At 45.0% G+C, this 27,596-nt stretch overlaps 1 protein-coding gene across 3 annotated transcripts in view; it reads right to left on the bottom strand.

The window, feature by feature from the left end:
• LOC137525465 (calcium-binding protein 5-like) overlaps nucleotides 1-26,744 on the bottom strand; it is a 46,605-nt gene extending 19,861 nt beyond the window's left edge. The window contains exons 1-4 of one of the 3 annotated variants that reach the window (XM_068246563.1): nucleotides 26,340-26,744; nucleotides 12,266-12,412; nucleotides 11,366-11,396; nucleotides 8,989-9,132 (exon numbers count right to left, since the gene is read on the bottom strand). In XM_068246563.1, coding sequence (XP_068102664.1) covers nucleotides 8,989-9,132; nucleotides 11,366-11,396; nucleotides 12,266-12,412; nucleotides 26,340-26,405 — 388 coding nt within the window. In that variant the 5' untranslated portion in view covers nucleotides 26,406-26,744. Of the gene's footprint in view, nucleotides 1-8,988; nucleotides 9,133-11,365; nucleotides 11,397-12,265; nucleotides 12,413-22,812; nucleotides 22,936-23,356; nucleotides 23,503-26,339 lie in introns of those variants that run through there. The other 2 variants (XM_068246564.1, XM_068246565.1) reach the window with 2 other exon arrangements.
• Between the last annotated feature and the right edge of the window lie 852 nt (nucleotides 26,745-27,596).

The raw sequence follows: 27,596 nt of genomic DNA, 5'->3' as shown, positions 1-27,596 counted from the left end.
AGATTGTGGCGCACAGAGCCGGTGCAGATCTGACAGCCACAAACAATGCTTTCGTTATAACGTCTCAGCGCAAAGTAGCGCTGAGCGCATAAACCAGAACTGAGGAGATCAGGACAGGTAGACAGAATGAACGCTTGCTAGCTAGCGGCTACTTAGCGACAGCAAGCGTCCAAAACAAGACAGACTGGAAGGAGGCAGCCAATGCGATTGCAGCGATGGCGTGCCTCACAAAGACAGGACAGGATAGTCAGGAAATAGCAGGATCAAGATAGATGAACGTAACACAGACAAATATACAATAAGTATGTTTTCCTAGCGTATTACAATTACAGCTATCAATGAAACTATTTGTAACGTCTGACTAACATATGTATATATCGGCAATGAACCGATATATGACATAAGCAGGAACGCTGACTAGGACTGGAGTAATACAGGGAACAGGACTCAGAAGGATTCGCTATCTCTTCGCAGAGATGAACGCAATCCACAAACGGTAACAGAACAGGATTCAGAAGGATTCGTTATCTCTTCGCAGAGATGAACGCAATCCACAAACAGTAACAGAACAGGATTCAGAAGGATTCGTTATCTCTTCGCAGAGATGAACGCAATCCACAAACGGTAACAGGACAGGATTCAGAAGGATTCGTTATCTCCTCGCAGAGATGAATGCAATCCACAAACAGAACCAGGAGCAGGGTAACTACCTCAGCACGGGTGGTCACGGTACGCGCAACCTACCAAAACGTGCTGGAAAGCTGACTAACTGCACACAGGATATAAACAGTTTGTGTACGTATACATCAGCGACACTGATGTATCAACGTAACACAAATACAAGGAAAATAATAAACGTGCTGGTATGCATATATATTGGCAATGAACCAATATATGATGCAAAGACCAGCAAAGTATCTTTAGAACAAGAAACACGATCGAGGGCTGAAGCGACAGCAAGACAGGCTTAAACTGAAGCTATGAAAACCCAAGGAAACCCTGCAGGAAGCAGATCTTTATACTGAGGTCATCCAATGGGAGCAGACATGCAGATTCCCACACAGGTGAATGATAATCAGTCACAAGCTGACAGCAGGGAAAGGCAGACAAAACTATGCAGCTTGCATGGAAATAGATCAGAACTGCCTGAGCTGCAGCACTACTGCTTCCAGCAATACCTGCTGCAGCAGCGATCATTACAGTACCCCCGCCCTTAAAAGCGGATTCCAGACGCTTTTCAAAACTGAAATTCCCAACAAAACAGTCCGACTGATAATTCATGATGACCGGGACAGCCCGGCAAGACCGAATTCCAGAATCAGTCCCCACAAGACTGGACCCATCAGAACCAGAACCTATAGAACCATGCCCATCAGTACTACAAGCCCCTGTGTGACACCCATCAGAACCATGATTTCCAGAAGAAAGCCCTCCGAAACTCCCTGAGCGATACCCACCGCCTTCCAGGAACCGTTCAAAAACGCCAAAGCCTTTGCAATGCCCACCGGGACTGTCTTTACCAACACAAAACCCACTGTTGAACCAGTCCAAGGCACCAGGACAAGTTTTCTCAGAGACCTCCCAGAACACCTTGAAGCTCCAAAGAGATCCCCATAGGTCAGAATGCCCCTGAGGCTCACATGGAGAACTATCAAGAACCCCTATGGAACCTAGGGCAATTCCCGAGTCAGGGCCACAAGGACAAACATCAAAATCAGGGCTTTCAGGAACCAGAACCATCTCTGGGCATGCAGGCAGACTGGCAACATCAGAACATGTTACCACTAAGGAAGCATCAGAGCACGCTAACACCTTAGACACACTTGGGCATTCTGGCACACAAAGAACATCTGGGCACACCGGCACAAGAGAAACCTCTGGGCATGTCAAGGAACTGTGAGCCTCAGGGTCAGCCAAGACAGGACCAAAACCAGGACTGGCCAAAAAAAAATCATCATGACAAGACTTCGCAACTACTGGACTTTTACACGAGAATGCAGGATCAGACTTAGATGTCGCTGATTCCAGCAAAGTCAGTAACAAATCAGATTCAGGGGCACTAACAAGACAGGACAAATCTTCTGATGTATGCACTGAACCAGATAGGGACTCCACAACTACCTCTGGACTGGACAGAGACTCATCTAATACACTGGATTGGAGCTCATGAGGCGCTGCAGAACAAGTCAGTATTGCAGCAGCCCCCACCGGACTAGGCAAAACTGAGGAATTCCCTGGACAGGAAGGGGACTCTGGAACCTCTGCCACAGCGGCCAGAGAACCAGAATCTTTCAGGATACAGGGCTGGGTTTCAGGAACACTCATCAGACCGGACTGAAATTCTGAGATTTCTATTATTTTGACCAGAGAATCAGAATTATCCATGTTACAGGGCAAGACTTCTGAAACATTCAGAGGACAGGGCTGGAGTTCCTCGGCTGTTACAACACTGGAGAGGGACTCAACAACATTGGTTAAATCAGACTGTGTACAGGGCAAGGTATCTAACACACTTGCTGACGAGGACAATATTTCAATGGCTTCTGCTTTGCTGGGCAGAAATTCATCAAGTTTTATTAGAGCAGACTGTAATTCCAAAACAGCTGCTAGATAAGTGAACATTACTGCAACACCAACTGAGGTAAGCAGTGCCTCAGACTCCTCTGCTAGAGGGTCTGAAGTATCCAAAGTACTGGGTGAAGCATAAGACTCTGCGACCACAGCTTCACTGGACAGGATCACTGAACAGTCCATATTGCAGGGCAAAACCATGGAAGCACCTGCTGGACAGCATAATGATTCTGTGACCTGAGTTTCATTGGAGAGATCTACTGCACAATTCATGGTACAGGGCAAATTTATTCGAACATTTTCTGAACAAGGTAATAATTCTGCAATTTCAGGTTCACATAGCAGATGCTCTGAGCTATTCACGAAACTAGAGCGAGGTGTAGAAACAGGAAGATCAAGACACAATGTTTGCGCATCTGAATCACCATTCAATTGTAAAATTGGAAAATTCAGATGCTGGGGTTCTGAGGTTTCTGGACAGGATTGCTGGGACTCGGAATCTGATGTAGTGCATCTATTGGCATCTGCTGGATCAGACAGGAGTTGAACTTTATTAACACAGGTAATTTCTGCAGAAGTGTTTGCAGAGACAGGCAAGATTTTTTTGGTGTCTGTTTCACTGAACAAAGACTCATGAGTACTGACTAGGCTGGACTCAGAAGTCAGCAGGACCTCTGGATTCTCTGCTGAGAAATTTGTGCAGGGCAAAGTTAAGAATGTATCAGTGGCTTCTGTTTTACTGGTAAGTAACACTGAGTTATCCATGGTACAGGGTGGAATTGCAGGAACTTCAATTTCACACAAAAAGAGCTCCGAATCACCTGCTGAATCAGCCAAAGGTGCTGAAGCAGGCGGGTCAGAACGCCAAATTTGCGAATTCGGGGTCACATAAAAATCATCCAAAATAAGTTCCCACACATCAATCAATGGAGCCACAAAGTCATACTCACACACACCAGTTTTTATTAGGTTATAGGCAGACTTAATGCATGCATTCAATACTAATTCACTTTTTGCACTGTAAAATTGACAAAATGAACTTGAATCATTCTTCCATTCATTGACCAGAGCTTCCATCTCTCCTTTCTCAAATGGAGGATTCCAAGCATACTTAACAGGCAGATCATGGTTTGCAGATATGATTGTAGCAGGGACATATATTGGGTTAATTAGCAGGTGATTGGCAGATTCCTTATTCCTAAGAATCTCCAATACCTGTAGCAAGTGCTGAACTGTAGTGTATGCAAACTTTCCTTGCTTCACAAATAAGTTGATTTGTTCAATACTCTGTAATATCTCCTCATAATCATACTCAGATAATTCTTTTAAACAAAAATCTTTATTTTCCCTAGCCAGGGAGGAAAGTTCATTAGTAGTTTCATAAGTCCATTTAACTCCCCTGAAAGACAATTGCATTTCATTATCTGTTAATGGCAGAATCTCATTATAGGTCTCAGTCGCTAAGGATAACGACTCTGCAGATCGGACACGTTTCTTAGAACGCTTGCGTTTTGCCTTAGACCCTGCTGTTTTTGGTGATTTATTCAAGGCTGCAGGAAAATTATCAGTAACACTTTCTGCTTGCTGAACATTTTTGCAAGCAATTGAAGGAGTAGCTGATTGGCCTGCTGCCAGGAGTTCATTAAGAGGAAAAGGCAATGGATCTATGCGCAACCAGTTATGGATCACAAACGCTAGAAATTCCAGCGGTCTCTCTTTCAAATCGGAATGATTGAGAACATCAAATGCCCACTGGAATAATTCCCCTTTAAACAAAATATAACTTAGTTGGAGTTCCCAGGTTGAAACAGGAGTCGCTTGGAGATCGGGATTGGCCAGGAACCTGGCACATTCAGAGAAAAACTCATTTTCTGTTTCAGAGCTAAGTTCTTCAAATTTCTTAAAGGAACAGGAACCATAATTAACAGTGTCATACTTTCTGGGAATCCCCCCCACAATGGGGATTGGTAATGGGGTTTTCATAATGTAAGGCTTGGTGGTGTATTCTCCACAGTCAGCATGCAACGCATGAGCTGGCGTGGAGGAGGTACACACACCAGCACAAGGAAACAGGCTATCCCTAGTATAGTGGAGGGGAGGACTGACTCCAATAGGAGATTGTGGCGCACAGAGCCGGTGCAGATCTGACAGCCACAAACAATGCTTTCGTTATAACGTCTCAGCGCAAAGTAGCGCTGAGCGCATAAACCAGAACTGAGGAGATCAGGACAGGTAGACAGAATGAACGCTTGCTAGCTAGCGGCTACTTAGCGACAGCAAGCGTCCAAAACAAGACAGACTGGAATGAGGCAGCCAATGCGATTGCAGCGATGGCGTGCCTCACAAAGACAGGACAGGATAGTCAGGAAATAGCAGGATCAAGATAGATGAACGTAACACAGACAAATATATAATAAGTATGTTTTCCTAGCGTATTACAATTACAGCTATCAATGAAACTATTTGTAACGTCTGACTAACATATGTATATATCGGCAATGAACCGATATATGACATAAGCAGGAACGCTGACTAGGACTGGAGTAATACAGGGAACAGGACTCAGAAGGATTCGCTATCTCTTCGCAGAGATGAACGCAATCCACAAACGGTAACAGAACAGGATTCAGAAGGATTCGTTATCTCTTCGCAGAGATGAACGCAATCCACAAACAGTAACAGAACAGGATTCAGAAGGATTCGTTATCTCTTCGCAGAGATGAACGCAATCCACAAACGGTAACAGGACAGGATTCAGAAGGATTCGTTATCTCCTCGCAGAGATGAATGCAATCCACAAACAGAACCAGGAGCAGGGTAACTACCTCAGCACGGGTGGTCACGGTACGCGCAACCTACCAAAACGTGCTGGAAAGCTGACTAACTGCACACAGGATATAAACAGTTCGTGTACGTATACATCAGCGACACTGATGTATCAACGTAACACAAATACAAGGAAAATAATAAACGTGCTGGTATGCATATATATTGGCAATGAACCAATATATGATGCAAAGACCAGCAAAGTATCTTTAGAACAAGAAACACGATCGAGGGCTGAAGCGACAGCAAGACAGGCTTAAACTGAAGCTATGAAAACCCAAGGAAACCCTGCAGGAAGCAGATCTTTATACTGAGGTCATCCAATGGGAGCAGACATGCAGATTCCCACACAGGTGAATGATAATCAGTCACAAGCTGACAGCAGGGAAAGGCAGACAAAACTATGCAGCTTGGTATGGAAATAGATCAGAACTGCCTGAGCTGCAGCACTACTGCTTCCAGCAATACCTGCTGCAGCAGCGATCATTACAGAAGCTCTCTTTCTCTTCTTTCCAATGATAAACTGCCACCCTACGCCTTTTAGTTTTTGCTATTTTCGCGATCTAAATTGCCGTGGCTGCGATTTCGATCGTGAAAATAGCGAAAACTAAATGGCATAGGGCGGCGGCTTATATATCATTGGAAAGAGGAGAAAGAGAGCTTTAAAATGATATGCATCTTATGCATCTTTCCATAGTTACTGCACTGCTCAGAGTCCCTTTAACCATTATACCATCCAGCCACCGCTGACAGGATGGCGATGTCTGGTTTATGTGCTGATGGGGCCCCTTTGACTCTGAATGGGGGCCCCAAGCGACTGCTTTTGTTGCCTGGTCGGTAATCCGGCCCTGATTAGGACCCATTCACATTCCTGCTCTAGAGGGGAGTTAGAGAGAATGACTTTTAATTCACCTTGATATGAAGGCATAAGTCATTCAGACATTTTACTAAATTAATCAGTGTTCTGTAGTTGCCAGGCAAATCAAAATGATCACAGATGCCTCAAACCTGAGCTGGAGGCATCTGGTCCACAAAGCGTTGATCTGCCACCTGCTATGGCTGAGATATTGACTCCCTAGTCAGGGAAGATGTCACTCCAAGCGAGTTTGATATCGATTGGTTCAGCGCATGATGACAGAATGTAAAATGTTGGGTTTTATATGATATGTCAGATATCCGCTGAGTTATGGCATACTTGGAGAAACTGCCAATTCTGTCCCTCAGACAATAGGGGCGGACTTCAGCAGGCTGAGGTCAGATTGTTAAGGGTGGAGTAACCTCTCTTGTTACCATCCACACCCTCTGGCAGAAAAAGGGTTAAAAACCGACTGACACTCAGCCTGGGGAGAGAATCTTTTGTCCAGCCATCCAATACCATCAAAGGAATTGGCATTACAATACTTATCTATTCCACAGAACTTTCCATAACTAGACTTCAAATCTTCTGTGGGACTTATTAGCGCAAAGGACACGGTAACTTGACAAACTGTTCAGACTGTAATCAGCTATTATTTTCATATTGAACCCTTATTATTTCTGTATCAATTTGTTTCTATTGCTATATTTTGTTCTGCATTATTTCTTTAAATAAACTATTAGAAAATCGTTCGTCTAAGTGCTGTTCTGAAACAAATCTCCGCCAAAAGAATTCACATCTTCAACGAGAGACATGTTACCATAACTGTTTTGATATAAAATATTGTTAGTTTTGCTATCTCTAGAAAGGTTGTCAAATTAACCCTTTTTCCTACAGGATTTAGCTAGAGTGAGAATTAGCGCATTCGCACGCTTTTATTGCGGATTGGTGGCAGCGACCTGGCCTCTATATGAGAGCACAGATTGTATTGATTGTATATACAATCAAAATTGGACTGTGTGTGGACTCATCAACCAATCCAAAAGGTAACTTTGCCTGCAGTTCTGACTGTCTTCAGGATTCCCTCAGGGTCTGAGGCTTTATGGTAAACTGCAGCAAAGGGAACAGGAATTGGTGGGTGAGTGTGCATACGTTACACATATAGGGTCCTTTTTTAGAATAAGGGAGGTTTTCATATATTTTTGGTGCCCTAACTATTTTTTTGACATTTTTTTTTATTTTTTCATGTTACAACCCCCTTTAAAAGCACTTCATCTATTTAAGCAAAATACTGTATTATATAATTACTACAAACTCCAAAAGAAACAGTCCAAATGGTGAGTTTTCTGTTCCCTGACCATGTCCAGCGCTGCGTAATATGTTGGCGCTTTATAAATACAATAAATAATAATAATGTCCAGCAGAAACAGCATAAGTTCATTGCTTAATAAGTCTGCTACTATTTATTTTTAAACTCCCATGACAGCTGGCTATACAGAATACAATTTCAGTTGTACAATCTTATCACATCTACGTAGTATAAGGGCCGATAGAGAATACTTTGAACAGATTGTAGAGGTAAGCTTTTTTTTTTTTAAGTGGTAAAGTGAAGATTGCTGGTTGTCATCATGAGCCCTTTTTTTCCTGTTTCCAAAGCCCATTCTTATAAGACATCACCCCCCCCCCCCCCTCCCGAACATGGCAGTCAATTGCGGCATAGCGCAGGGATCAATTAGTTACTCACCTGCTTCCAGCGCTGTGAGACTCTTCCTGCCATCACCTGAGTCTCGATCACGTGACTCGCATCGATCAGGAGCCAGTGGATGGCAGCACAGAGCGTGCAGCTTTGAAGCATTTAGGAGACCCACAGCGCTGTAAACATGTAAATATCTTACAGCTCCCAAAGCTACTCTGCAGGTAGGTGGGGAGAGGGAGTAGGAGCAGGTCGCCACAGCCGCCCCCCCCCCCCCCTGTGATCGTGGGGGTTGCAGGGGCTATTGTCATGCCCCTGGTCTGATCCCTGTGCTAATCCAGTTATTTGGACCAACAGAAGGCCCAAAGCATGTTGGCAATTATGTATTCTTTGACCTAAAAATTAATAACTGCACAATTGTTTTCATCAGTCATTTCTTTTGAAGGCTTTGCATCTGTACGTGTCAATGCCCAGTTTGGATAAGTCACAGCTAAGCATAAGATGAAGGCCACATGGATGTGTGTGTGACTGTATCCATAGACAAACGCAGGGGGGATTACAGCTGCCCAGAATCCCCCCTCAGTGCAGTGTCTGGGCACAGGCACTAGTTGAGAAACCAGAATATCTGCAGGTATCCTGCAGCTCACAGCATGTGTACAAAGCATGGAGCAGCAGCGTATGTACAGAGCATGGCGCAGCAGCGTGTGTACAAAGCATGGAGCAGCAGCATGTGTACAAAGCATGGAGCAGCTTTGGGAAACTTAACAGAGTCAGGTAGAGACAACCCTGTGTCCTGCCATGTGAATACTCCACTTATCCCTTAATTACAAATGTCGACTGTCCTCATTATTATCTGTATCTAAACTGCTCCTGATCAATCCCATTGTCGGTTGGACATGAAATTGCATTATGTGTACCCAGCATGATGTCCTACCATATTATTATACTGTATTGTGCGTGGCTGAGGGAGACCTTTCAGGAATCCCCCCCTTGAAAATCCTGAGTTTGCCCTATCCTGTCCTACAACCCTCATGAGACTCACGGTTCATGTTGATCTGCTGAGAGAGTTCTATGAGTTCCATCTCAGTGGGCATATACCCCATTATCCTCATGAGGTTGCCCAGGTCCTTGCAGGTGATGAAGCCATCTTTGTCCTTGTCAAACTCTACAAAGGCATCACGAAGCTCTGGGGAAGGTAAGGGAGATTTCAACATTTTTATATTGGCTGAAGTAGTAAACAGTAAGCACGTCACACCCATCCAGTCCACAATAAAGGGCCTACTGTATTTATAAAGGGGCATTTCAACAAACAGATACTAGAGAATGGTAAAAAAAATAAGCCGTATTAGTTTTAACTTTTATCACTTCTAATTCAGATCCACTTTCAATGTGTCCAACTCCCAATAGCCTTGAACACACATACAAGGGCTGTGTGAGGCCTAGTTCCTGGGCCGGATTACCAACCAAGCAACCTAAGCAACTGATTGGGGGCCAGTGAAAGGTCATGGGGCCCTGATTTAATGCCCCTGTCTGTGTGGTTCTTAATTCACTCTTTAGGGTCTGTAAAAACATGCTTTCTGCACGCTGCAGCAATGCTCTGTTAAGGTGCCTATTAATGGTACAATTTTTTCATCAAATGCAATCCTTTAACAGAATTTGAACAACCATAACTAATCAGAGGGCAATTATCGATTGTTCCAATTAACGGAACAATTTAAGAAAGTTTTACAATCTGATTCAATCATAAAATCCAACTTTCGGATCAATGATTTTTCCGTTTCCGATCGACCAAAGAATCGTATCCCATCAATTTGCGCCACAAACGGTGGAGTTTTCTATACAATTCGATCATAAAAAGTGGGTTGAAAGATCGAATCTGAAGGAAAAGTTGTACCGCTAATGGGCACTTTACAGAGATAAGGAATTACAGACAGGCATCAGTGTTTCTTGTAGTGTAGAGCTGACAGACACAGGCTGGGGGTTGGAATGACTAGTCTGTGACCTGTCCACACAGGAACAGATGCTTGCCAGATAGGAAGGATTGAAGCATGCCAGCCAGGTTCATCTGTGTAGCCTGCAGGATAGTAATACTCTCTGTTGCTATGGAAAGGGAAGGGTGACATGTTACATTTTGTTGGAGTGGTACAGAGTGTGTGTGTGTGTGGGGGGGGGGGGGGGGGGAGTAGGAGAACAATGCTTTCACTGGGCTAGCCCCCCACAGAGATCTGTCAGCCCTGACCACCCATCATGTAGGGGCTGGGGGGGGAGTGCCCCCAGGGGCGTAACAATAGGCCCTGCAAGGGATGCAGCTGCAGTGGGGGCCCAGAAGCAGGGGGCCCCATGGGGGGAGAAGTTTATTTCCCCTGTCCTTAGAGACTGACAACTAAGGGCATGGAGAGAAAAAACTTTCTGCTCTCTGCACAATTGTTCTATTGACTGCATCTGCTCAGCCACTGATAAGGAATCACACAAAGTTTGGCAGACAAAGATTTGTAGACAGTCCCTATTCAGTGTGCAGCAGGGTCAAAGGGGTTCCCCACCCAAAGTTTTGCAGGGGAGCCCAGTGAGCTCTAGTTACGCCACTGGGTGCCCCTGTACATAATGCAAAGCGTCAGCAGAGAGTTACACATTACCTCCTTCCGGGGACAGATACCCTTCATTCTCCAGTGGACGAAACAGCATACAGCCAATCACCATGCGGGCTCCATACCTGCATGTCATGTCACAGGGACAGTGATTGGCTGTAAGGTGCTTGTACAGTGAAGAGTGAAGAACACCTTTACTAACATTGGAAGAAGGTTATGCATAGTGCTCCACTGCCGCTTTGCATTATTTACAGGAGCGCTACCCCCTCCCCCCCCAGCCAATGCCCCCTCCACACAACGGCGGGGGTCCTGGGGGCTGTTGTTCCTTTCCTGGCCAAGATGCTTCACTAACTGACCTCTTGCTGTTGCATAGAGGGGTATCAGGGGCATACAACTGTATCATAAAAAGGTTCATATACAGATTTTCACTTTGTTCAGAAGCTCATCAGCTGCAGTTGGTCAGATTGTTCTTTGATCACTAATTGCTGTAGATAAAACTGATCAAACACGAAACAGAATTTTTGTGTGCTAGATTCAATGACTATAAGCAGAGAAGGAGATACTTTCCCTCATTTTCAAATGAACTTGATATTACATGCTCATGCAATGACAGCTCTATTACTGTTGGGGGATGGGACTTGTGATTTTTACCCAGATGACATTACTTTGTAAAAGTGAGTTAACTGTACGCTACGTGCAATAAAGAATAGGGAAGCAAGTTTTTACTCTATGCTATGCCAAACTGTGATTTTGCTTTAAAAATTGTAACCATGTGACCGGAAATGGTATTATTATTATTAAAGTCCCATTGAGTATTACGGAAGTGATATTTACCTTCAATTTCATCTGTTCCCAACTCACGATACTGTGAAGGAGAGCAGAGAGACAAAACAAGTTAAGATTGCAGAATCATTCAGACACAGGGTTATTGTGTATAATGTACCAAGCGTTTTCCCAAATAGGAGAACATGTGTGATCTAGCAAATCGGTGATGGATGTCTTAAAAGGGACTTTAACTGAGAGGGATATGGATGTTTCCTTTTAAACAATACCAGTTACTTGGCAGCATGGCTGATCTCACACCTGAAACAAGCATGCAGCTAATCCAGTGTGACTTCAGTCAGAGCACCTGATCTGCATGCTTGTTGAGGGGCTGTGGCTAAAAGTATTAGAGACACAGGATCAGCAGGAGAGTCCGGCAACTGGTATTATTTTAAAAGGAAAAATCCATATCCTTCTCAGTTTAGGTTCCCTTTAATAATACTGTCTGTTGTTAGCACAGGGCAGGCTCTAGACTACAGTGGGATGCGAAACTTTGGGCAACCTTGTTAATCGCACCTTCCGTCATTCAGCTTCATTTATTGTGTATAGTGAATATCATGTATAAAATTGGAATACATCAAACAGACATCACCTGATAGTGTTGCGGTTGGCGGTTGCTGGTGCGGGGGTGGAAGTGGGTCCTCAGGGCTGCAAAGGGGTCGGCGATGGCCGTTTCGCGTCCAAGAGGACGCTTGGTCACGCTGCGTTCTGTCACCAAGCTTGCGTTGCAGCTTGGTGGGGGTTTGTAGCTCCATGGAGGGCAAAGTCTAAGTGTCAAGACATCTGCACCTTTAGGCTCCTGTGATGTAAATCCGGGCCTGTCCCAGGTACTATGATGAAGTGCCCCCTTGCAGCGAGTGTTGGGGCTAAAAGTCTTGAAGCTTAGCCCCACTGGGCAACCGATCTGCTTACCCCCTGTTTCTCAGCAATGCCCTTGCGGAGGAAGATACAGGCTGGGCCCATTCCCTGCATGCCAGTGTTGAGAGTCAGGACCGGTAACGCCAATTCGGGATCTATCACCGTCAGCTTCCTTCGGAACCGTGACACAGCCCCTACCGCCTGGGGGAAAACAGAAAGCAAGAGTAAGTGAAATGGCTAGGAACTGCATACGATTGGCAAATGCAGTCTACTTAGAACGTGTCTTCAAAACCACTCCCGTACTTGTGGTCTCTGGCCTCTTTAGAACCAGAGACTTTTCTTTTCCTGGAACGGCGCTGTGATTACTTTGATTGGCTCACAGTGGTCACGGGGTCAGCAGCCAATGAAGTCGGATCCTGACCAGAGAGACAGCAGAGCGATCAGGCTGCAGCCACATCAGAGTGGCGCGAATGGCAAAGGGCGACAGGTCCGCGTGGCGAGAGTAGCTGAAATCTACGCCCTGGCAGTAATAACAGGACACAAACAGGGCGTAGATCTTAACTACTGCCATCCGCAAAAGGTTCAATGGAATGCATTATATTTTGTTTGGTTTATAAATACACAGGGCCGGATTTCTGAAAAGGCCAGAAAGGTCACGGCCTAGGGCGATAAAATTAGATAAGATAAGAAGGGCGGCATGACTTGGAGAGAAAAGAGGTCATATGTCAAAGTAAATCATCTCCTCTGTTCCCGCAGCGCAGCCATCCAGCACCCTGCTCTGCACTAATAGCTGAATTCCAGAGTTTCCCAATCCCTGCATCTCTCTCTCACTTCCTGATGTGTTAAAACAATCAGGATCAATCATAACGGTCATCTGATAATCCATTCCTTTCTTTGTATGATAGACTTACAGATCGATGTGAGAAATACCAGAGATTTACATTACAAAGCAGATAGAACTAAGTTCCGCTGAGTTTTAATGCAGGCATTCCCAAACATCAGTGAGCTTTGCAGTTTCTTCTCCTCTTTTTACAACTTTGACACTGACCTCAGCAGATGTTAATTTATCTAATTCTAATTTATGACTGTTGTTAAGACTTTTTTTTTCCTAGCTAGCAGTGGTCTCTTCTGTTCCTTAGTTAACTCTTTCCTGACTCATTTTCTGTGCTCCAGCTCCTAAAATCTATGAGACTGCAGGATAAAAAATGCTGTTTTCTTCCCTTTCATTGCTAAATTGTCATTTTAAATGACACCTGAGCAGCGGTGCTCATCCAATATTTGGGTATCCGAACTACCCAGATAATCTGAACTTTTTCCACTATCCGAACTTTGAATAGCAATTCGGATATTTTTAAAATCTGAATAGCACTATCCGAGCAAACTCTGATTTCCCATCTGAGACAGAGAGAGGTATTTTAAGTTCCCACATCATTAAAAAAACATGATGCTACATGCCTCATTTACCCTGAAAAACGTTTTAAAGGCAATTTAAATAAGCCTTCTTCAGACTTTGTTCCCGTATACTGTCAATATGTTAGAGCACACCACCATATGTACATTCAGCATTCAAAAGAGATACATAGATTTTTCAGCAAATATAAATAAATGTCATTCAGATGCTTTAAAGTGAAGCTGAACTCTTGCACAGGACAGAAGGGAAACAGAGATATGTACCCTGTATGTATTTAGAGAGCCTGTCTAATTCCCCCTCCTCTGTGTCACAAGTTGTAATTTGATCTCTACACTGTGTCACCTGACTGCCAAAACAGCTAAGCTCATTTGAAAGCACAGGATGTTAAAAATATGTCTGCTTCCATAAAAGCAGGAAGTAGACACACTGCAGATTTATTGCAGGATTTGTATCAGCTGTAACAAAGAAATGTTTTTATTTAAAGGTTATGTTGTTGCGTATCTTTTAGAGCAGAGAGGAAGTTCTGAGTTCAGGTCCACTGTAATTACAACAGAACAGCCAAAGTGGGTCCTGACAGGATGTTTGCTACTTATCTGTTCTCTGTTTTGGATGGGCTTCTCTTCATTGCACTGCCCTGCCACCTGTTTGTGGCTCTGACTGCAGCCAGTCGCACAGAGGACAAAGAAGCAGCGCATGCTCTGGCCACTCGCGCTCCCTGCCACCTGTCTGTGGCTCCGACTGCAGCCAGTCGCACAGAGGACAAAGAAGCAGCGCATGCTCTGGCCACTCGTGCTCCCTGTCACCTGTTTGTGGCTCTGACTGCAGCCAGTCGCACAGAGGACAAAGAAGCAGCGCATGCTCTGGCCACTCACTCTCCCTGTCACCTGTTTGTGGCTCTGACTGCAGCCAGTCGCACAGAGGACAAAGAAGCAGCGCATGCTCTGGCCACTCGCGCTCCCTGTCACCTGTCTGTGGCTCCAACTGCAGCCAGTTGCACAGAGGACAAAGAAGCAGCGCATGCTGTGGTCACTCGCGCTCCCTGTCACCTGTCTGTGGCTCCAACTGCAGCCAGTTGCACAGAGGACAAAGAAGCAGCGCATGCTCTGGTCACTCGCGCTCCCTGTCACCTGTCTGTGGCTCCAACTGCAGCCAGTCGCACAGAGGACAAAGAAGCAGCGCATGCTCTGGCCACTCGCACTCCCTGTTACCTGTCTGTGGCTCCAACTGCAGCCAGTTGCACAGAGGACAAAGAAGCAGCGCATGCTCTGGTCACTCGCGCTCCCTGTCACCTGTCTGTGGCTCCAACTGCAGCCAGTCGCACAGAGGACAAAGAAGCAGCGCATGCTCTGGCCACTCGCGCTCCCTGTCACCTGTCTGTGGCTCCAACTGCAGCCAGTTGCACAGAGGACAAAGAAGCAGCGCATGCTCTGGTCACTCGTGCTCCCTGTCACCTGTCTGTGGCTCCAACTGCAGCCAGTTGCACAGAGGACAAAGAAGCAGCGCATGCTCTGGTCACTCGCGCTCCCTGTCACCTGTCTGTGGCTCCAACTGCAGCCAGTCGCACAGAGGACAAAGAAGCAGCGCATGCTCTGGCCACTCGCACTCCCTGTAATTTCTCGCTCCTGCCCAGATGTGCACAGCAACCGAGGCCGGTACAGTGTTATAATAATCTGAACATTTGTATAGCGCTTTTCTCCTGTCGGACTCAAAGCGCTCATATGTATTCTTGACAAGTACCAGTCATACATCAGCGTCATTTCTCAAGTATGCATGTCCTGAACACTATCGGCTGCTGTGCACATTCGGGCAGGAGCGCAAATTACAGGAATTATTTGTTGAATGGGGGGCAGAGCAGCACAACTGAAATGAGCCCATTGAAACCAATGATCGCTAGTCAGTGTTGGACAATTTTTTTGTAATTTTTTTTCGGGGGAGGGGGCGCTTGGTGACTGCAGGCCTAGGGCACTGGAAAGTACAAATCCGGCCCTGTAAATACATGTGTAAAAATGAATAGCAAAAAAAAAAAATCAATTGCTCCTCCCCCCTTTAAAAAAATAGGTACATAAGAAATATTACCAATGAATGTTTCATTTTTAGATCTCCAACTGCTGCCTAGACTATTAGGGCCTGTTTCCACTAGGTGCGCTTTCGCAATGTGAATATTCACATTGAAACTGTAATTAATGTATTTATAAATAAGGAACACGCGCTAATGATAATGATTTAATCTATAAAATTCTCATGTACATAGATAAAATGCTAAAAAAAACACACCTATAACAAAACACTCATGCCTTTCATACTATTCACAATCATACCATAAATTCATCAGGTGTATCAAAAACCTCTTCCTAACAACCTGAGCTAATTAAGATCTACACCTAGACTCTAGATTGCTTATCATTAGCGCGTGTTCCTTATTTATAAATTGTTTATAGTTGATTTTTGAGGGTCCTGGGATCCCCTCTTTGGAACTTGCAGCTTAGGTGTTCTAGTCTCCTTAGTGCCAACTTCTGCTAATAAAGTTTGTAATTAATGTATGTTAATAGAGTCGTTTCCATTGAATGCGAATTTGGCATTGCAATGCAATGCAGAAAGCATATGGATTGCATGCTGCAGATTTCTGCAGCACACATCCGTTTCCCCAACAACGACGGCTAGCCGCATGCAGATTTCCGCATCACAAACGTGACATGAAAACAGAAATCGGCGTACAGAAAAACTGATGTGGAATCTAACATGCTATTTTGTAAGGGGAAAAGCATATCTTAACCACTTGCCGACCACACGCTTATACCGTGCGTCGGCAAAGTGGCAGCTGCAGGACCAGCGACGCAGTATTGCATCGCCAGCTGCAGCCTAATTAATCAGGAAGCAGCCGCTCGTACGAGCGGCTGCTTCCTGTCAATTCACGGCGGGGGGCTCCGTGAATAGCCTGCGGGCCGCCGATGGCGGCTCGCAGGCTAAATGTAAACACAAGCGGAAATAATCCGCTTTGTTTACATTTGTACGGCGCTGCTGCGCAGCAGCGCCGTAAGGCAGATCGGCGATCCCCGGCCAATCAGCGGCCGGGGATTGCCTCCATGTGACAGGGGACGTCCTGTCACTGGCTGCACAGGACGGATAGCGTCCTGTGCAGCCCAGATCTCCCGGGGGTGGCAGGTAGGAGAGGGAGGGGGAGGATTTCGCCGCGGAGGGGGGCTTTGAGGTGCCCCCCCCCCGCAAAATGCCAGCCAGGATGAGCGATCAGACCCCCCCTGCACATCATCCCCCTAGTGGGGAAAAAAGGGGGGCGATCTGATCGCTCTGAGTGCCCTTTGATCTGTGCTGGGGGCTGCAGAGCCCACCCAGCACAGATCACCTAAAACAGCGCTGGTCCTTAAGGGGGGGTAAAGGGTGGGTCCTCAAGTGGTTAAAGAGACTCCGTAACAAAAATTGCATCCTGTTTTTTATCATCCTACAAGTTCCAAAAGCTATTCTAATGTGTTCTGGCTTACTGCAGCACTTTGTACTATCACAGTCTCTGTAATAAATCAACTTATCTCTCTCTTGTCAGACTTGTCAGCCTGTGTCTGGAAGGTTGCCAAGTTCTTCAGTGTTGTGGTTCTGCTATGAACTCCCCCTTCCAGGCCCCTCTATGCACACTGCCTGTGTGTTATTTAGATTAGAGCAGCTTCTCTCTTCTCTCTTATCTTTTACAAGCTGGATAAATCGTCCTCTGAGCTGGCTGGGCTTTCACATAGTGAGGAATTACAGACAAGGGCAAAGCTGTTTGCAGGAAGAAATGAGCAGCCTGAAACTTTAGTGCATGAGAGATGCAGGGGGAAAGAAACACACAAATGATCTCTTGAGATTCAAAAGTAAAGGCTGTATACAGCCTGCTTGTGTATGGATGTATTTTCTATGTGTGGACATACTGTACATCAACCTACTTCCTGTTTTGGTGGCCATTTTGTTTGTTTATAAACAAACTTTTTAAAACTGTTTTTAACCACTTTTAATGCGGCGGGGAGCGGCGAAATTGTGACATAGGGCAATAGGAGATGTCCCCTAACACACTGGTATGTTTACTTTTGTGTGATTTTAACAATACAGATTCTCTTTAAAGAGGAACTCCAGCCTAAACAAACATACTGTCATTAAGTTACATTAGTCATGTTAATTAAAATTAATAGGTAATATAATCTCTTACCCACCCGGTTTTGCAAGAACAGGCAAGTGTTTGGGATTTCATGAGGAGAGCCATCTTTTTGGTTGAAAGGAGGTGACAGGGAGCATGAGACACAGTTCCAACTGTCCTGTGTGCTGATCACCCCTCCCAGTTGCGAGGCAACGTGAATAACAACATAGGAAATCCCATCATGCTTTGCACAGCATCAGGGAAAAGCCGCCTGGCAGTTTTCTTTGATGGGTGGAGCTTAGCTAAAAATGCAGCTAAAAATGATGCTTTGGTAAGAAAAACAAAGTTCTGATGCTGTGAAACTGTTAAAGAAACAGCAAGATTTTTCAGTTCTGCTATGTAGATTTTTAGTCCGGAGGTTAACTGCAAGGATGCGCTGCAAAAAAATTGTGGGAGTGGTGTGGATAGGTCCCCCAACAGTGGCAGTGCACCTTGGGGGTGGGGGGGGGGGGAGGGGTGTTTGCCTGCACCCCTCCCCCCTCCTCATCATTGCTGTGTTCACTCTCAGGATGCGCATTGTGCACTACAGGTAAGTAAATAACGCAGAGGTAGAGCATCTATCCTCTGAGGGGGTAGCATGGATGGTCCTCCCTAGGCGTAGGCCGCGTCTGGGGGATGTGCTGGCCCTGTGTTCTCTCCCCCTCCCCCCCCGAGGGGCAATTGCGGCACTCATGGGCAATGGTTGCTTTGTGGGGGTGTCCCCCATTTCTTGGGGGCAGAAGGAGGCCTACACACGGCGCCCTTGTTGAGATGCAAGTATTTTGCATGGGTCAACTCCTGCAGGAATGGCAGGGAGATAGCCTTAGATCCTGCATATTCTGGTAGGCGAATGCAGCATGCAAACGCCTTGCATTTTAATTAGACGAGAGTCAGTTTAAATTAGTCAATAGACTTGAGGAAGCCAGTATATAAGTCAGGTGAAGACTGGTAAGAAGCACACACCTTTCACTCTTCTCTAGTGTGCATTATACTTCTATACATCTAAAAAAGGATCTACCAAATAAAAGCAACCATCTCCCCCAACCCCCTTCCTCCACTAGTTATATTGATTAATGTTATTAACCCCCTGGTGGTATGATTATCTCCAGGTTTTAGGGTCTTTTTGAAAGGTTCCGGTAGAAAATCATGCCGCCAGAACGCCAGCAGCAGCCCCTTCTCTCACTCACCTCCCTGGGCTCCAGAGGTGCAATTTTACCTCCATCCTCCGGGTGGCGCTGTAACTCTTTGGTGAGATCATTGACGGCGATCTCACCAGAGTGATTCAGAGCCTCCGAGGACAGGAAGGAGAACGGCTACCGACGTCTGGATCCCCCGGGAGGTGAGTGAAAGCTCCCGCTGCACGCTATACTCTGCATAGAGCTCCCGGTGGCTAGCCTGAGCATAGCTCGGGATTACCGCCAGGGACGTTAATCTTTGAACAGTTTTTACCTTGCTTGTAAGTATTGCTGTAAATACCAGATAACTTTCAGAAGTATCTTTCATCTCCCCACTCCACTGTGTTAACAAGGATAAACAGATTTACTGATGACACTATTGTTCTTGAAGCAGCAATGCAAATAATCTGCTTTTTCTGTCTATAGCCCAAGTAATATAAATAGGTCAGCTAGCTCCCACTAGTGGGCACAGGCGTTGCTACACTGGGGCACTGGCCCCCCTGGGAAGCAATGTGCCCCTCTGCATGCCCCTTCCCCCCTTGCTCTCCACACAGTTAGCTGTTCCCAGGCTCCAGCAGCATACACTGAATACAATAGGCTCTGTAAAAAAAAAACTCTCCATATCAGCCAGAATCTATATAGGTGTTAAAGGGACACTTAAGTAAAAAAAAATGAGTTTTACTCACCTAGGGCTTCCAATAGCCCCCTGCAGCTGTCCGGTGCCCTCGCCGTCATCCTCCGATCCTCCTGGCCCCGCCGGCAGCCACTTCCTGTTTCGGTGACAGGAGCTGACAGGCTGGGGACGCGAGTGATTCTTCGTGTTCCTGGCCACAATAGCACCCTCTATGCTGCTATAGCATATATCATATACCATATAGCAGCATAGAGGGTGCTAATGTGTCTGGGAACGCGAAGAATCACTCGCGTCCCCAGCCTGTCAGCTCCTGTCACCGAAACAGGGAGTGGCTGCCGGCGGGGCCAGGAGGATCGGAAGGAGACGCCGAGGGCACCGGACAGCTGCAGGGGGCTATTGGAAGCCCTAGGTGAGTAAAACTCATTTTTTTTGTTTGACTTAAGTGTCCCTTTAAGTAAATCAACTGTCTTATCTATTTGCCATAAGAACCTCACAGTCCTGTAAGTAATGTATCTAGATGACACTTAAATTTGTAAATAAATATATATTGCAAAAGTTTGGGCAACCTTGTTAATTGTCATGATTTTCCTGTATAAATTGTTGGTTGTTACGATAAAAAATGTCAGTTAAATATATCATATAGGAGACACACACAGTGATATTTGAGAAGTGAAATGAAGTTTATTTGATTTACAGAAAGTGTGCAATAATTGTTTAAAGGATACCTGAACTGACATGTGACATGATGAGATAGACATATGTATGTATAGTGCCTAACACACAAATAACTATGCTGTGTACCTTTTTTTCCTTCTCTGTCTGAAAGAGTTAAATATCAGGTGTGTAAATGACCGACTCAGTCCTGACTCAGGAAGTGACTGCAGTGTGACCCTCACTGATAAGAAATTTCCACTTTTATCTCTTTTTTGCTCTCAGAAGCCATTTTCTGCTAGGAAAGGTTTTTATAGTTGGAATTTCTTATCAGTGAGGGTCACACTGTAGTCACTTCCTGTCTGAGTCAGGACTGAATCAGCCACTTACATACCTGATATTTAACTCTTTCAGGCAGAGAAAGAAAAAAAGGAACACAGCATAGTTATTTGTGTGCTAGGCACTGTACATACACATGTCTATCTCATCATGTCACGTGTCACTTCGGGTATCCTTTAAACAAAGTTAGACATGTGCATAAATTTGGGCACCACAAAAAAAGAAATGAAATCAATATCTAATAGATCCTCCTTTTGCAGAATTTACAGCCTCTAAACGCTTCCTGTAGGTTCCAATGAGAGTCTGGATTCTGGTTGAAGGTATTTTGGACCATTCCTCTTTACAAAACATCTCTGGTTTATTCAGGTTTGATGGCTTCCGAGCATGGACAGCTCTCTTTAATTCACACTACAGATTTTCAATTATATTCAGGTCTGGGGACTGAGATGGCCATTCCAGAACGTTGTACTTGTTCCTTTGCATTAAAGCTTTAGGGGATTTTGAGCAGTGTTTAGGGTCGTTGTTTTGTTGAAAGATCCAGCCCCGGCACAGCTTTAGCTTTGCCACTGATTCCTGGACATTGGTCTCCAGAATCTGCTGATACTGAGTGGAATCCATGTGTCCCTCAACTTTGACAAGATTCCCAGTCCCTGCACTGGCCACACAGGCCAACAGCATGATGGAACCACCACCATATTGTACTGTAGGTAGCAGGTGTTGTTCTTGGAATGCTGTGTTTTCCCTCCATGCATAACCCCCCTTGTTATGCCCAAATAACTAAATTTTAGTTTTATCAGTCCACAGCACCTTATTCCAAAATTAAGGTGGCTTGTCCAGATATGCTTTAGCATACCTCAAGTGGCTCTGTTTGTGCTATGGGCAGAGAACAGGCTTCCTCTGCATCACTCTCGCCTACAGCATCTCCTTGTGTAAAGTGCTCCAAATGGTTGAACGATGCACAGTGACTCCATCTGCAGCAAGATGATGTTGTTGGTCTTTGGTGCTGGTCTGTGGGTGGACTCTGACTGTGCTCACCATTCGTCGCTTCTGTTTATCCGAGATTTTTCTTGGTCTGCCACTTCAAACCTTAACTTGAACTGAGCCTGTGGTCTTCCATTTCCTCAATATGTTCCTAACTGTGGAAACAGACAGCTGAAATCTCTGAGACAGCTTTCTGTATCCTCCCCTAAACCATGATGGTGAACAATCTTTGTTTTCAGTTCATTTGAGACTTGTTTTGAGAGGTGAGATGTTGCTACTCTTTACAGAAAATTAAAAGAGGAAGGAAACTTACAAATGACCCCCTTAAATACTCTTTCTCATAACTGGATTCACCTGTGTATGTAGGTCAGGGGTCACTGAGCTTACCAAGCCAATTTGAGTTCCAATAATTAGTTCTAAAGGTTTTCAAATCAATAAAATGACAACAGTGCCAAAATCTATGCATCTGCCTAACTGTATTTAAACAATTTTTGCGCACTTTCTGTAAATCCAATAATCTTCATTTCACTTCTCAAATATCACGGTGTGTCTCCTATATGGCACATTTAACTGACATTTTTTATCATAACAACCAAAGATTTATACAGGAAAATCATGACGATTAACAAGGTTGCCCAAACTTTCACATCCCACTGTATATATAGTGATTAGGATCTAAAAAAATGGTTTTCTTGGTCTCAGTGGCGTAACTCTAATTAATGGGGCCCCCCAGGGAAACTTTTATGCCCCCCCCCCCCCCCCAACGTTCACAACCATGCCCTTGTCATCCCTTGGTGCCCATCATGGACTGGGGTCCCATCTCACAGGGGTCATAAAACAAGTGTGCCCAACATGAACTTCACATCCATAACAAGAGTAACCCCAAAAACACTTGTATCCAAATAAGAGAAAGTTAGTAGTCGGGGGCCCCTCACAACTCTGGGCCCCCTGTAATCACAGGGGCTGCTCCCCTCCTGTTACCCCCTGTGTACAATATTTGTTTATCCTTTGCGCAAGCTTCCTAGCCATTATTAACACATTATTTATTTACTGTACCGTGTGCTTTATAAAACTTACTGCACTCACTTCCTCTGTTTTGAATGTTTGCATTGTTGGCATTTGAATTTGCATTATTGCTACTACTACATTTTGTTCTCTTGTTGTTGGCTAATTCCACTGGCATTAAAAAAAGACGTCAAAAACCTCTAGTGAAGGTGCTCAACCCAAACAGTCAACGAGACGGTCACCAACCTTTCTGTAGAAGCGGGACACTTCTTCCCAATACGGGACCACCACAAAGGTCGACAGAGAAACACCCAAATCCACACACTCCAGTCCAAGGGACAAGCTGGTTGGGCAGTTCAGTGTAGGGTAAAAAGGTCACACAGAAGTCAACCTTTCAAGGTCGTTCAGAAGAAGACAAGGATGACGGTGGATGAACACAAAATGGACAGGTGAGCACATTAAAAAAACAGACCAGATGATATAAACAAACAGAATGAATTATTAAAGAACCCACAAGATGTAAAGGTTAAGGTGGACGGCAAAACAAACAGAGAGGAACGTCCGGGAAGGAAGCCATGGGAGCTATGGAAGTGGATTGCTATTAAAGATCACCAGAAAGAGGATCATACAGATTATATCACATGCCTCCACTCGCACTCTAAACATCTGCTGAATTACGAGCCCCCCCTTCATTCGAGGCATCTGGCAAATTACTTCGGGATTGACAAACACCAGCTGGGATCCGTGGATATTAGCTTTTCTTCGCGCGCATACACGATAGTCCGCTTACATCATGCCTTCTTCTATCTCTTGGTGGAATTCTTCTTTCTTGGCATCCAGCTCTAATACCAACCAGGAGAAGCTCCTGCAGATGTCCTATGTTGATCTTCTGTAGAGATCTACCTTTAGGTCGAAGCCTGGTTGGATTTTCCAGATGTGAAGATTTATAGTTGCCAGTTTTCTGAAGTTGACTCACCTCTACGGAGGTGAGAGCAGGAATATTTTTTGGCACCGGCAACAGTGAATTTTATAATGATTCCCTCCTCCTTCTCCATTTTTGCCACACCCCTTTCCACAGCTGTGTATCAGGCCACACCCCTATATACATAATGTGCCCATGTCCTGCAGTCTGTCGTATGCAGTATGCAAATCAGTTTGTTGGAGCATTTAGGATCCAATCAGAAGCTCTTGGGATTGATACATGTTTTTCTAGCTTAATTGATAAGTTATTGTCAGCTATACCCTGGCTGTCCTGCTGATCATCTGTCTCTAATACTTTTAGCCATAGACCCTGAACAAGCATGCAGATCAGATGTCTCTGACTGGATTAGTGACATGCATATTTCAGGTGTGTAATTCAGACACTACTGACCAGAAAGATGAGCAGGACAGCCAGGCAACTGGTATTGTTTAAAAGGAAATACATATGGCAGCCTACGTAGGTCTCTCACCTCTGGTTCCTTTGAAACACCCCCTTGCAAATTCTGAGGTGAATGAATTGTAAAAGGAGAAATTAAAGGTGTAGGAAACAATTAAAGGAGGGCTGAAATGGATTAGGCATTCAGGGCTGGTGCACACCGAGCGGCTTTTTGGGCGTTTTCAGATCCGCTTGCGGCTGCGGATCTGCTTGGTCAATGTATCTCAATGGGGTGGTGCACACCAGAGCGGGGGGCGTTTTGCAGAAACGAAAAATGCCTGGGTGAGGCATTTTTTGGATTGCGGGTGCGTTTCTGCCTCAATGTTAAGTATAGGAAAAACGCAAACCGCTCTGAAAAACGGCACTTCAGAGCGGTTTTGCAGGCGTTTTTGTTACAGAAGCTGTTCAGTAACAGCTTTACTGTAACAATATATGAAATCTACTATACTGAAAACCGCAGCAGCAATCCGCAAAACGCTAGCAAAACGCCTCATAAAAATAAAAAAAAGCGTTTAAAAATCTGCTAGCATTTTGCGGATCTGCTAGCGGGTTTTGGTGTGCACCAGCCCTAAGGGCTGGTGCACACCGAGCGGCTTTTTGGGTGTTTTCAGATCCGCTTGCGGCTGCGGATCTGCTTGGTCAATGTATCTCAATGGGGTGGTGCACACCAGAGCGGCAGGCGTTTTGCAGAAACGAATCCTCCCGGGTGAGGCATTTTTTGGATTGCGGGTGCGTTTCTGCCTCAATGTTAAGTATAGGAAAAACGCAAACCGCTCTGAAAAACGGCACTTCAGAGCGGTTTTGCAGGCGTTTTTGTTACAGAAGCTGTTCAGTAACAGCTTTACTGTAACAATATATGAAATCTACTATACTGAAAACCGCAGCAGCAATCCGCAAAACGCTAGCAAAACGCCTCATAAAAATAAAAAAAAGCGTTTAAAAATCTGCTAGCGTTTTGCGGATCTGCTAGCGGGTTTTGGTGTGCACCAGCCCTCAGTAAGAATAACATGTTATTTACACTAGGGATGGTCGTAGTCAGCCAACTTCGCTACGCTGGAACTACGCATAGTTCTACGCAATTACGCTTTGCAAACTACGGCTACGAAATCAGAAACTTCGCTACGTTTGCATTTCGTAGACTACGTGTTAAAATATGGAAGCTTTGCGTAGTGCGAAGCGTAGTGTATGCGGACGCTTATGCCCTTATGCGGAAAAATTTCCGCAATAATCCGCTAACTATGCACATGGGTGAACTAATATATGCGTACATATGACCTTCCAATGCGGAATTGTATACGTACAGAAGGGCAATAATATTTCTGCGCATGCGCAATGATCCCTATAGACGCAGTTACCGCGCGCATAGTTGTCTTCGCTATACATACGTCAACTACGCATAGCGGGCGAAGCTTCGCATAGCGGTACTACGACTACGCGAAAATACGTACGCAAAGTTTTTAAACTTCATCTATGAACTACGATGCGTAGTTGCGGACGACGCGTAGATTCGCACTGGCGTAGTTTACGAGCAACCCTGATTTACACCTTCTTAAAAAAAATGATCTATCCATATCTATCAAACCCTTTATTTCTATCTATCTATCTATCTATCTATCTATCTATCTATCTATCTATCTATCTATCTATCTATCTATATGAGTCAGAAGATACCAGTAACTAGGGAATACATTGAAGCTTCAAGAATAATATCACAGTCTTTATTATTGTTATTTAGTATTTATATAGCGCCAACATCATCCGCAGCGCTGTACAGAGTATATTGTCTTGTCACTTAACTGACCCTCAGAGGGGCTCACAATCTAATCCCTGCCACAGTCCTATGTCTATGTATGTATAGTGTAGTGTATGTATCGTAGTCTAGGGCCAATTTAGGGGAAGCCAATTAACTTATCTGTATGTTTTTGGGATGTGGGAAGAAACTGGAGTGCCCGGAGGAAACCCACACATACATGGGGAGAACATACAAACTTCGTGGCGAAAGTGCCCTGGGACTGGGATACTGGCTTCACTGACTTTATAAAAAGCAAAGAGTGCCTGAGATGAACTAGTCTAATAATACATTATAAACACTGCAAAAATTGACAAAAAAGAAAAAAGCTTTGATGTGGACATGTACATGATACACGGTGTTCTGAATGCCTGAATACCAAAATGTACAACCTTCATATGTACAAAGCATATTAAAAGCAAAGTTAGAACATTATTCAACAATTATTTTCAATGACTGATATGAGATACTATTAATTAGTCGAACTCGGAGTTCCCTTTTAATGGAAAAACCAGACATAGCATCACAGACCACAGTTTAGAAGTACTAGTGGACTCTTATACTTACTTTTATGCGGACTTTTGGAAAACCCTCTAAGTGAATGCATTGGCCATGATTGCCCAAATTACCCATCTTTTGGTCACTCAATAGTCCAAGGAACGATTTCCATCAAGCAGAACATAGCGATCTCTTCTCTAAGAGATGTCCACTACATCCTGAAGAAGAAGTCTACAACTTACGGAGCATTAGACGTGTCTCTTAGTCCTAATACATGGAAGATGGCCCTGGAGAACGTCATGAGTAGGAAGCCTGAAGAAGCATCTGTTGAGGTCTGTTTGATAAACTCAGAAAATCTATGAAAATTACCTCCTGGAACCGGGTGAAATTCATGCACATGAAAGTGACAGGCAAATTAGGACAGGACTAATCGGTGGGGAGGGCGAAGAAGAGTGACCATGACAGATGGGCACCCAGATGTATGCTATCTAGTAGCTGAAGCCAGCACTGCGTGGATTAGCAGATGACTGTTCACAGTTTGAGATGATAACGTGACTTGATCAAGGGGATTAACGTGCTTGGCTCGCCAGCGGGATTCTGAAGATAGCCGTTTGTAACCTTGCTCTGGTCAATTTAGCACCAATCAGGGTGCCCAAAGCTCGGGATTAAAATATTTCTTCTTGTGGCTTGAGTAGACTTTGGGAATAATGAGGTCTCCACCAGGATATCGTCTCACAGGTCACTGGAGGGAGATCACCCCGTTTAGCAGCTTGACCTGAGTCAGATTACTTCAACAAAATCTACTGACCTGATTAATATCATCAACGTCAGCATTTCACCCAGGCGATGTCGCCAACAGTTCTCGCCCCCCTCTTTTGAGACATTTCTGATGTGTCCTTAAAGGAATACTGTAGGGGGGGTCAGGGGAAAATGAGTTGAACTTACCTGGGGCTTCTAATGGTCCCCCGCAGACATCCTGTGTTGGCGCAACCACTCACCGATGCTCCGGCTCCGCCTCCGGTTCACTTCTGGAATTTCAGACTTTAAAGTCTGAAAACCACTGCGCCTGTGTTGCCGTGTCCTCGCTCCCGCTGATGTCACCAGAAGCGCACTTGTGCAGGCACAGACCATACTGGACCTGCGCAGTACGCTCCTGGTGACTGGCTGTGAGTGGCTGCACGGGCGCAGGATGTCTGCTGGGGACCATTAGAAGCCCCGGGTAAGTTCAACACATTTTCCCCCGACCCCCCTACAGTATTCCTTTAACATACCTGTCTAGTGGCTGGATAGTGTACTGGTTAACGGCTCTGAAACCTAGATTTACAT

The sequence above is a fragment of the Hyperolius riggenbachi genome, chromosome 7 (genome assembly GCF_040937935.1).
Source record: "Hyperolius riggenbachi isolate aHypRig1 chromosome 7, aHypRig1.pri, whole genome shotgun sequence".
NCBI lineage: Eukaryota > Metazoa > Chordata > Amphibia > Anura > Hyperoliidae > Hyperolius > Hyperolius riggenbachi.
Note: the sequence above shows the minus strand (reverse complement) of the source record. Positions and strands in the feature narration are given on the sequence as shown.